The sequence below is a fragment of the Lacerta agilis genome, chromosome 15, assembly GCF_009819535.1.
Source record: "Lacerta agilis isolate rLacAgi1 chromosome 15, rLacAgi1.pri, whole genome shotgun sequence".
Classification (NCBI taxonomy): domain Eukaryota; kingdom Metazoa; phylum Chordata; class Lepidosauria; order Squamata; family Lacertidae; genus Lacerta; species Lacerta agilis.
This window is the reverse complement of record NC_046326.1, coordinates 30,803,543-30,815,202: the sequence shown is the minus strand read 5'-3', so window position 1 is coordinate 30,815,202 and position 11,660 is coordinate 30,803,543. Positions and strand designations below refer to the sequence as shown.

The window sequence follows — 11,660 nt, the reverse complement described above, 5'->3', positions numbered from 1 at the left end:
AGAAAACAAACAAACAAACAACAACAACAACAATTTTATTATTTATACCCTACCCACTTGGCTTAGTTTCCCTAGCCACTCTGGGCGGATTACAGCACATTAAAAAGTGTTAAGACATTAGACATTAAAAATTTCCCAATACAGGGTTGCATTCAGATGTCTTCTGAAAAGGACCAAACTGTGGGGTGCTGACGTGCATCAAATCTGTATGCTTGGTTTTGCATGCTTTGAAACATTTACTTGTTAATGATAATTATTGCATCTGACTGTCTGTTTTGGAGGTCTTGATTCTTCGTCCACATGGATGCCCGTTAATCAGCCGACTCCCACCATGACCCCAAACACAAAAACAAGACGATTCAAAATAAATAAATCAAAAACCATACATGGGGTTAAAAAAAATCACAACTTTATTTGTGGCGCTGTTGCAGAGGTCTCTGTCTTAACAAAAAAGGGATACAGGAAGGTTTGCCCGTTTTCAAAACCCGAGTGGTAAACTCCCACCCGGCATTTACACCTTGGGAGCCTCTTCCGGTTTCTTGGCTCCTGACGGGGTGATTTGGGCATGCGCCTCGAAGGTGACAGGGACCTGGATTTCAGCAGACTGAATGGCCGGCTTGGGCAAAGGAGCCTCGATCGTCAACAAGCCATCGGGGGAAAGGGACGAGCGGACTGCAGCGGGGTCGATACCAGGGGGCAGCCTGTAGAAGGGAACAGAGAAGTGCGAGAGTGGAATGAGGCGAGGTGCCCAAAGCAGTACATTGTTATGGGTTCAAGGGGGTCAGTCTGGATGATATCAGGGGGTCCCTTCCAGGCCTGTGACCCCGTGCCCAATGAGGATTAGAATCCAGCAGAAGAGGCTGCTGAGCTGGTCGGACAAATTCCATTGCAAGGTAATGAGAGACAGACGGCACAGAAAGGCTTGTAAAAAAAACAAGTTTGAGGTTGGTGGGGCAGCAGATCTGCCTTCCTTGTCCTCAGACCCTGAAAAGCTTCGCTTCTTTCCCCCACCAACTGGTTCAGCTACTTACGTGTATTTTCTGGTGAAACATCTGGAGATGAACCCATGATCATCCTGCCTTTCTTCATGCTTGCCTGAAAAAGAAAACGACACTGTCATGGGACCATCGATACTGCCTTAAGAGATGGGGAAATCGACTTCCGGCGGCGACGCCATCGCCGGGTGGTCGAAGGCTGCTTCGGGTCCGAAGCGCCTTGTCCATCCCGGGGGTTAGGAGCCGCGCTACCGCAGCGCGCGGCTCCGGTTGGGGTGCGGGAAGAGCGTCCCGCACCCTGGGCTCCCCGGCTGCGCCCGCGGAGGCTCCGAACCCTTCCCTTGCCCCCCCTGTAAAGGGGGAGTGGGGGTGAAGGGCAAACGGAGCCGGGCTTCGGGGACATGCCCCAACCGGGATGCAAATGCGGCGACAGAGCCCGCGGTGAGCGTCCAAGTTCTACCTTTGAAGAATGGAGCTAAAAGAACCCGGTGGTCGTGAGTAAAGAATTTGATCAGAAATCGTGCTTTTGGAACGATCCGGGGGGAAGGAGAAAGGCAGCCTGTCCTCCCTCCCTTCGAGATCAAGAATCTAACCAATCTGAGTGATCGCTGCTACAGAACTGGCTATAATGTATTTAAAATTGACACATGAGACTGGCAAACTTTTCTTTCGGGAAGTTAACTAGAGGAAAATATCTCCTTTTAAAGTTGCGGTATTTGCGCTCCAGCTCAGGAAAATGGCGATGAACAAAGAGGGGAGTAGAAATATGACACCCGCTTCCTCCTCCTCTGCCAGTATGCTGGGATTTGTCCTTGAACTGGTATTGAACTCTGGACTAACGGACGAACAGAGACTCACTGCCTTGAAGGTGGAATTGCTTTATAGAAAAGTCAAAGTCTTGTGTGGGGGTCTGAAATGGAACCAATTGCCCACAGAGGAGGCTTATAAAACTTTTGATACTTTGGAAGAAAGCCTTGCCAAAGAGCTGAGAGGATGGATGCAAAGATGGAGAGAAATGAATGAGCTACTTCGGAGAAGAAATTCGCTTTTTGGGGGTGGCAGCCCCAAGGCGACGTTAAGATTTTGTATATCCAGTCCCCGAGGTGTGAGCTCGGGGGCCAGGGACAGAGAATTAAGGTATCTACAAGAAGAAAAGGAATGTTACAGAGAACCGAAGAAGCTGAGAGATGATGAGATGGACACCTCTGAACTCGTGGCAAGGAGAGGTTTGGACTGTGCCTGGATCTGTGGACGTTTGGAGAGGGAAGAGATACGGAAGTTCAGTGCTGATGCCACCAGGAGAAGAATAATGGACAGAGGGGGTGTGGGGTGAGGCATCAAGTAAAACTTTAAGCAGCCTGATATGGTAAATTGAAATCGGAGGGTGAATACTGTCAACAACACTTCGTTATATTTTTTATTTGAACATGAAAGGAGATATTTCAAGTTATTACGTTACTAGCAGCAACCTTAAGGATAGAAGAGATAGATTAGATGAGAATGATTTGTGAAGATCTATGAGGTGGAGTATAAGTAAAGTGAATTTAAGTGGATTAAGTTTATGGATCAAGAAGATTAAATGATGAGGTATTATTATGATGATGCATTTTTAGTAAAATGTTGAAGATATAATTGAACGTAATTATAAAATTGAAGTTAATGTTTTTTTTTTTGCAGGAGAAATGGTTATAAAATAGATTAAGGATATAAACTCGAAGGTGAAAAGGCAGGGGAAGTCAATGGTCAAGATATGGAAATAGAAATTTTTTTTTTTCTAGAAAGATGCAATAAGAAAGCTTGACACTGTTTGTATTTGTTTTATCTGTTTTGCATTTGTTTAATTGTAGGTGTGGGTGTGGGTATATGTTGTTATAGAAAATGCCAATAAATTCTTATAAAAAAAAAAAAAGAGATGGGGAAATCCCCCAATACATTTATTTAACTCTCCCCCAGGCACCCAACCAGCTCTCTCCAACCTGCATTCTGAAGCATATGATCGTAGAATCATAGAGTTGGAAGGGACCCCTACTCTAATCTTATTATTCTATTATTATTATTATTATTATTATTATTATTATTATTATTATTACTACTATTATTATTACTATTATTATTATTATTATTATTATTATTATTTAATTAAATTCTATACCGTCCTTCATCCAAAGATTTGCAATTTGCAATGTGAAACACAAGAATACATACCACAATAACAAGCAAAAACAGTCACACACACAGACAGTCCAAAAGGCCAAAGATTGTTTAATTATCCAAAGGCCTATGTCAGTTTCAGGTTCTCATTTTTCCAATCTTAAATTATTATTATTATTATTATTTTAAAAAACCTGCTCGTGGAAATTCATCAGCATTTTAATGTGGATTTCTCTTAATATGCATAAACCTATGGAATTTTCTCTCCTTTATTGTCCCCTTTGCCCCATATGAGGGAAGAACCCTGGAGTAGGTATTTGGAATTTTTCTTGGCTGATACAAATTATTTAATAACCAATTTCCTCCTCTCTCCTCAAAGGCCTTGGAAGGTGGCACTCTCGTTTTAACTGCTATTTGTATCTCAGGTTTTCTCCTTGTAGCACATTCTGTTTCAAGTATGTGTGTGTTTTACTCTGTGCATCATACGGTATTAAAAATACGTGAATGTTGCATTGAGTGTTGTTGCTTTTTTACCCTCTCTTCTATCTTAATGGGTTTGTTACAGCATAATAAGTGATTGATTGGTGAAACTTTCTCTAATATACACATTCCTACAAAGTAATCTTCCCTAACAGAATGCTGTTTGGTATGGTTCCCACCCACCCACTGAATATATGCATTTTTAGGTACGTTTAGCCCAAGTATATGCATTTCTTTACCCTAGTAACACCCACTCTTCCAAAATAATATGCATTTCTGCAAACATAACTTGGCTGCAGAAATGCACTGAAATATCTGGAGACATTCACATTTGAAAAGGTGGCCTGATATGGTTTGTGGATTGCTTCAAAAAGTGCGAATTACCTCTGTAGGCCTTTAAATATGAACTGAAGCAAATTCTGCGTCTCATCCCTACTACTGAGCTAGATGGGTGAAGTTTCAGACTTGGCATAAACCAGCTTCCCTTTTTTAAAAAAAGATGGGGCGGGGGACAGACATATGTTTAAAAAGCATAGATATTTAATGCTTAACATGGATGAATTGGTTAGAGCGTGGTGCTGATAATGCCAAGGTTGCAGGTTTCATCTCTGGATGGGACAGCTGCATATTCCTGCATTGCAGGGGGAGTTGGACTAGATGATCCTCAGGGATCATTTACAGTTCTCTGATTCTATGAATATCTGTAGGGAAATCACTGGTCACCCTGAGCATCAGCATGCCTCTTGCCCTTCTGTCGGCACCAGAGGAGAGGGAGCCTTCTAGGCTGGACAGCATGAACAGCTGTAACCTTGAGCTTGCTTCTGTCCTCTTCCCTCCTCCTCCCTTCTCCTCGTGTGCTGTGTTTTTTTTTTTTTTTTTTTTTTTAAATGGTGAGCCTAGCAGGGGCCATTTCAGTGCTGATTTTCATAAGCCACTCTGAGAACCCTGTGCCTGGTATAAAGCTGCAAAGAAACCAACTAACCAACCAGCCTTCACTGCTACTGTATTTTTCGAGAATTGACTGCAACGCCAAACCATTCCCTTTTCCTCGCGTTCCTGCCTCCCCACCCTTGTCTGCTGCTGTGCTGGTTGCCATAGATACGTGGCCACATGTTAAGCCATGGACCGCAAACATCCATTAATATTTCAGAGGGCGACGAACTGAGATTTTGGTGGGTGGGGGGACCCCACGATTATGGGTGCTGGCTGCGGTATCAACAGAGCATGAGAAATGGGGTGGGGGAGCCACATTTCTCCCACCCCAATTCCTGAGGGGGGGGGCCCTGAGTGAAAGCATGAATAATTCAGAATGGCCTGGCAGCAGATTTTGGGGAGGGGGTCAGAGGCACCCAGCAGCTGAGGGGGTAGGGAAGGACAGGGAGGTGACACCGAATAATGATTCCCAGAAAGGGTGTCTCTGGAGTGGTGGTGGGGGTAAGGCTGTGATTCCAGGCTCCCCCCCCCCCACTCCTCCTCTGCCCATGATTTGCTAAAGCGCAAACTTGGCACCTGATCAATCTCATTGATTTTAATCAGGGGTGTAATGTGGCAGCTGCAACCCAGCTGGCTGGGAGGAGGTGGGGAGAAGAAGGGGGGGCATCCCGAGCTCTGTGCTCCTTTGTCTGCCTTCTTGGGCCACACCCATCTTTGTTCTTTCCAGCTCCTCTGATTGGAGGAGCCTCGTGGAGGGAAAAAGTGGGGAGATCCGACTCAGAGCACTCATCACGCTGATGCTCCTCACAAAAAAAAAAAAAGCATTTGCCATAATAAACCCAGTGGCTTTTAAAGTGTCACAAGACCAGTCCTTGTCTCTCCCCCATCCCCATTTTCTGTAACAGACTAATGTGGCTTTATCTCATTGGCTTTTTCCTTCCACTGTTGGGCTGAAAAAGGGGGGGGGAATGATCTCCCCACCCCAACAGGGAGAGAAAAAGAAAACTATTTTATTATTACTAGTACAGTACTTAATATCTCAGTCAGCAGAGCATGAGACTCTTAATCCCAGGGCTGTGAGCCCCACCTTGGGCAAAAGATTCCTGCATTTCAGGGGGCTGGACTAGATGACTCTCCTGGTCCCTTCCAACTCTACAGTTCTACGATTCTACAATTCTAATTACCCGTCCTTCACCAGCAGGTCTCTGGACACACTATGACGATTTAGAACTCAGAATTTAAAACAGTTAAGACTGATGGCACTAGCAGGAAGAGGGTTAGGGCACTGCAAAACATGAATTTCCAGTGTCATAGGAACATAGGGATCTGACTTCTCCCAAGTCAGACCATTGGTTCATCTTAGTACAGTGGTACCTTGGTTCTCGAACTTAATCCGTTCTGAGAGTCCGTTCTACTCCTGGAACCGTTCGAAAAGCAAGGCGCAGCTTCTGCTTGGCTGCAGGAGCTTCCTGAACTCAAACGGAAACTGCGTCGGACGTTCGACTTCCGAAAAACGTTCGCAAGCTGGAACACTTCCTTCTGGGTTTGCAGCGTTCGGGAGCCAATTTGTTTGACAACTAAGCCATTCACGAACCAAGGTACCACTCTGGAGTCCTGCACTGACTGGCAGCAGCTTCCAGGGAATTCAGGCAGGAGTCTCTCCCAATCCCACCTGGAGATGCCTCTCGGGATTGAGCCTGGGACCTTCTGCTTGCAAGGCAGAAGCTCTGCCCCTGAGCCATGGTCAGGGTGAAGAGGTAAGTCTTTGGCAGGGTTGCCAGGCCAAGAGCCCCCCAGACCCTGTGTCAGGAGCCGCAGTCAGGCGTAGGTCAGCAATAAAACACCTAATGTCAGTGAAGTTTAACTCTTTATTCAAAGAAAACCAAACTGTGTATGCTTAGTGATTACAGCAACTCTTCCTTATAAGTCTTCCCCAACTGAGGCAGTTGTGAGGATTGAAGTTCCCTGCCTTCCCACTGCTCTCTAAGTCTCTCCCCCCCCCACCCTGCCCCGCCCCATCCTTCCCTTCCTTTGTCTTTTCTGTCTCTGCTCCGCCCTCTTCATACCTCCTCTGGTCCTGGGAGACTAGGAGGGAAGGGATCTGGTGGCAGCAGGAGGGGGAGACCCCCCTGGCTTCTTCAGCAGCCTGCCTCATCTCTGCATCTTGACACACACACACACACCCTCCAGTCTCTGCTTCTGCTTCTGCCTCTGCCACAGTTTCTTCCCGCTCACTAAACCCTGTTGCCTCTTCAGCTTCCGACACCTCCTCCTTCCAGTCTTCTCCACCTTTTCCTTCTTGCCACTCGTCACCGTCCCACCACTAGTCTCCTGGCTCTGAGTCTTCTTCCCTAGGGGGTTCCTGAGCCAGTACCCCCCCCATTCTTTTGCATCCAGCCAGTCCATGACATCCTGAGATTTCAGGGCCCAGACCTGAGGCCTAGGGGTGGCCCCCCAGTGATGTCATGGGGATGGAGGTTAATTGGGAGAAGAGCGGAGGAGGGCAGAACAGCCACCCACCAAGAGTGCCTTTGCTATTATGTGAATCCAGCTCTGGCTGAGTTGAAGCTTGCAAGCTGTGTAACATGGGTTCCTTAACAAGGTGTTTTATTATTAAATACCCCCTTGCCTACCTGGAGATACAAGCCCTCCACCTGCCACCCGAGTAGAGTTGAGACAAAAGGCAGGAAGAACCAGCTGCACAAACAGAAGATAGGGGGCACCTGGCTCGGCAGCAGTACATAGGAAAAGGATCTAGGGGTCTTAGTGGACCACAATCCGATCATGAGCTAACCGTGTGATGCAGCACCAAAAGAAGCTAATGCTATTCCAGGCTGTATCCACAGAAGTGTAGTGTCCAGATCAAGGGAAGTCATTAGTCCCGCTCTATTCTGCCTTGGTCAGACCCCACCTGGATTACTATTCTTTAGCTGTGAATCCTGCTTTTTTTTGGGGGGGGGTTAGATGACCCTTTGGATCCCTTCCAATTCTGTGATTCTATGAGTGCCATGATCTAGGGCTGCACATTTAGTCTCCGGAAGGCTTGGGAAGATTCCACATTTTCCAGCACTGGAATCTCAGCAGATTTTGGAGTTCCGCATCACCTGCCCTTATTTCCAAAGCAGGGGAGATGCCTTATCTTATTTTCAGGCTGTTACAACTTTCTTTTGGTCCATTCATCACACACACACACACACACACACACACACACACACACACACACACCCGATGCCTGGGCTGCTCCAATACATTTTGTCGCCTGAGGCAAAGGGCACAATGGCCGTATCAGAGCTCTAGGACACAATCCAGCCAGGAAAAATATGCTTCAGAGTGCAGAGAGCCAGGGTGGCCTAGTGGTTATAGTGTCAGTCTAGCTAGGACCTGGGAAAGGACAGGACTGAAATCTGCACCCCAGCCCAGCCCTGAAGGAGCTTACTGGGTGACCTTGGGGCCCCCTCAGCCTAAGCTACCTCAAAGGTTTGAGACGAGGGAGAACCAAGTTTGCCACCTTGATCTCTTTGGAAAAAAATGCAGCAAATCTATTCATCCATTGGGTAAATCAGCCATCAATCAATGGATTAATTATTGCATTTATAGCCCACCTTTTACTCCAAGGAGCTCCAGGCAACATACAGGGCTCCCACTCCCCCCCCCTCAATTTCATACAAACAACAACTGTGAGGTTGGTTAGAGTGAGATTGCGTGATTTCCCCCCAAGGTCACCTAGTGAGCTTCATGGCTGAGTGGGGATTCGAACCCAGGTCCAGGTCTGACACTCTAACCACTACACCATAATAGGGACGGGCAGGGGCATTCTTAGCCCCTTGGCTGTCGGGGGCGGGAAGCCAAGAGGCACCCCTGGGGGCGGGGCATTGCGGTGCGTGCGTGCGCCATGACGTCATGACGCACGCGACGCCCCGCCCTTGGGGGTGCCGGGCGGCGGATTTGGGAGACGCCCGAAGCCTCCGCCCGGCAGTGGCACCCCTTCGTGCCGCGGCTGCTCGTGCCTGCGTGAGCAGCCGCTGCACGAAGGGGTGCTGGGAGGCGGATTCGGGAGTCTTTGCGGGCTGCAGACTCCCGAATCTGCCGCCCGGGCTCCCTTGGTGGAGCGCAAGTCGGGGCAGGGAGAGGGACGCCCCTCTCCATGCCCCGGCTCCGCAAGCCAGCCAGCAGCGGAGCTCGGCAAAGAGGCAAGGGGCGGGCCAGCCAGGAGGGGGTGGCACCCCACCTGGCTGGCCTGCCCCTTGCCTCCACGCCAAGCTGCGCCGCTGGAAGGGGGGGCTATTTTCGGCGCTGCTGGGGCGGAGCTGCAGGGGCGGCCAGCGAGGGGGGGTGACACGCCTCCTCGCTGGCCGCCCCTGTGGCTCCACCCCGGCAGTGCCAAAAATAGCCTAAAAAGAATTTTAAAAAGTAGAAGTTTTTTAAAAGCCCAGTGGGCGGGGCCACCCCCGGTGTGTCACCCCCATCAGGGGTGCTGCCTGGGCCCCACCGCCCCCACCGCCCCTCCCCTGCGACGCCCCTGGACGGGAGGGGTTGTGCCTTGAGGAGAGTCCTCTGGGACTGGAGCCAAACTGAGGGTTGCCTCCAGGCCGAACTGGGCCTCCAGGCCTGAAGTCCCCCCCCCCCCAACCTCTCAAGGGATGGCACTTACCTGTGATCTCCACAACGCCGTCTTTTGTTTTCACCACCAGCTCCTCGGGTGCAAAATGGTTGACGTCCAAGGCTACTTTCCAGCCCTCGGAAGTCTGACGGATCTCGGAGATGCCGCTGCTGAGCTGGCGGCTCAGCGCCCTGTTGTATGCCGGGTTGGCGGCTGGGCTGGCGGTGGCTGTGACAGGAATGGCGGCCACTGGCTCTGGGCTCGGGCTGGCCAGAGGGCGGATGTAGCCCGGCCAGCTGCTGGTCCCCGCAGGCCACTTGTACCAGTCCTCAGGGATGAGGGGCATCCCAAAGGACTGGTCGAAGAGGCGGCTGCCCCGGTACCAGTCCCGGAAGGGGTCCCAGCTGGGGCTGCGCAGGAAAGTGAAGGGGACTTGGCGTTCCGTCATGGCGAGGCGTCCCGGAGTCGTCCCGTGCTGCTTTGACTGTGTGCCTCTTGACTGTGGAGAGCGAGAGCCGCCAGCTGCCCCTTATCAACAGACAAACGCCTATTTTTGGAGAGGAATTCCAGAGGTCTATTAATGGAAATTACTCTTGGCCGGAGGAACTGTTGATGAATGTTGCACAGGTCCTGACAGCATTTGTCATTTCTGCCCTGTGTGTTTTTCCAGGGAGGGGTGCGGTGGGATGGAGAGACCAATTCCCATCGGAGCTGAGCAGGGTCCTGACCTTCCAATCCTGCGTTTGATCTCAGGCCAACCTGGGGAGGGAATGTGTTTGGGGGAGTATTCGCACCCCAGATGGCTCAGGAGTTGCTGCCCTCCCCTCCTCTGCCTTTCTTATAAGAGGTAGGGAATCTTGGAAACCTGAAGGCTAAACCCAGCCTGCCAGGCCTCTCACAACCATAGAATCATAGAATTGTAGAGTTGGAAGGGACCCCAAGGGCCATCTAGTCCAGCCCCCTGCATTGCAGGAATATTTTGCCCAACATGGGGCTTGAATCCATAGCCCTGAGATTAAGAGCCTTAATCTGAGCTAAAGATCAGGCCAGTGGCCCATCTAGTCCAGCATCCTGTTCTCACAGTGGCCAACCTGATGCCCCTTTGGGAAACCCGCAAGCAGAATTTGAACACAAGAACCCTCTCCCTTCCTGTGGCTTCAGAAGCATTGCAGCCTCCAGCTGTGGAGGCAGAGCACAGCCATCTGGTTAATAGCCAACAATAGCCTCTAAACCTCTTTTGAAGCCATCACTGCCTCCTGTGGCAGGGAGTTCCATAGTTTAACTGCACTGCATAAAAGGAGGGCTTTATTTTACCTGGCTTAAATCTTCCAACATTCAACCTTCATCTTCTAAAGTTGGTTCTTGCAACTCTCTACAAGCCACACCCCTCTATGCAGGCCACACCCCTTAGTGGCTCCGGAGCATCAATGCCTCCTTCTCTCCCTCCCTCCCTGGTGCTTTGAGTGGTTCAACAGCACCTTCCCAGCTACTGGGAGTCCTGGGAAAGACCATTTCCCCAGAGCACCAGAGTCTTTCGTATATATGTCATAGGAAGCTGCCAAGTCAGAGCATTGGTTCTTCTGGCACAGTGCTGTTTACACTGACTGGCAGCTGCTTTCTAACATATCAGGCAGGGATGTTATGAGTTTGTGGGTGCCAGTCACCTATATTCCTATATATTCCCTGTAAGTGTTAGAAGCAAATCAAGCCTGGCTAGCTTCCTATGTTTGGGTGATCACCTGGGCGATGGGCCATTATGGAAGCAAACCAGAGGCGGCTCTGTGCCGAGTGGCAAGTGGGTGAAGCCATTCCCTCAACTCCCAAATAGCAAGAAGGGCAATGCCTGAGTTGGAGAGCAAAGTTTGCTGTTATGGAAGCTGGAGAACAAACCAGCAAGCAGAGGGGCAGAGAGCAAGGCACTGATTTCTGTTTGAATCCAAGGCTACGGCTATGGAAGAAGCAGGACCTTGGGGTGTGAATGCTGTGAACCCTTCCATCCTAGGCTCAGGTTGCTAATAATAATAATGATAATGATGATGATGATGATGATGGTAATTTTTATACCCTGCCCATCTGGCTCAGTTTCCCCAGCCACTCTGGGCAGCTTCCAACAAAATATTAAAACTACATTAAAATATGTGTCCAATAAACCATGCATCCTAAAGACACCACAGTTTCCACTGTGCCACATTTCTAAAGGGAAACACAAACTCTGGGTAAATGCCTGGAACCCTTAGAATCTCTCACCACTCGGAGATTGGAGTGGCAGGCAACACGACATAGGAAGCTGCCTGAGAACAAGTCAGATTATTGCTCCCTCTGGCTCAGGGTTGTTCACACTGACCGGCAGCAATTTAAAGAAGCCCTTTCTTTTACCTGTCCTGAATTTCCCAACATTCGGCTTCATCAGATCTCTACCAGTTGGAGTGAAAGGAGAGAGGGAGGGGGGGAAAAACCAAACCCAACCCACATTCTCCATGCCAGGCATCCTTTTGTACCTT

General features: G+C 49.4%; 1 protein-coding gene across 1 annotated transcript; it reads right to left on the bottom strand.

Moving 5' to 3' along the window:
- Positions 1-387: 387 nt before the first annotated feature.
- Positions 388-9,661, bottom strand: HSPB1 (heat shock protein family B (small) member 1). The gene is made up of 3 exons (XM_033172286.1): positions 9,211-9,661; positions 1,032-1,095; positions 388-701 (listed from the first exon to the last, which is right to left on the bottom strand). The coding sequence occupies exons 1-3, from the start codon at positions 9,605-9,607 to the stop codon at positions 512-514; spliced, it is 651 nt and encodes a 216-aa protein (XP_033028177.1). The 5' UTR covers positions 9,608-9,661; the 3' UTR covers positions 388-511.
- Positions 9,662-11,660: the final 1,999 nt, after the last annotated feature.

What these genes read in the sequence shown, in the direction of transcription:
- HSPB1 (XM_033172286.1), bottom strand. Translation starts at nt 9,607, where the DNA reads ATGACGGAACGCCAAGTCCCCTTCACTTTCCTGCGCAGCCCCAGCTGG. An exon ending in CGGCGTTGTGGAGATCACAG is followed by an intron (nt 1,096 to 9,210) that starts GTAAGTGCCATC and finishes TTTCTTTTTCAG; the next exon opens with GCAAGCATGAAGAAAGGCAG. An exon ending in TGTTTCACCAGAAAATACAC is followed by an intron (nt 702 to 1,031) that starts GTAAGTAGCTGA and finishes TCCCTTCTACAG; the next exon opens with GCTGCCCCCTGGTATCGACC.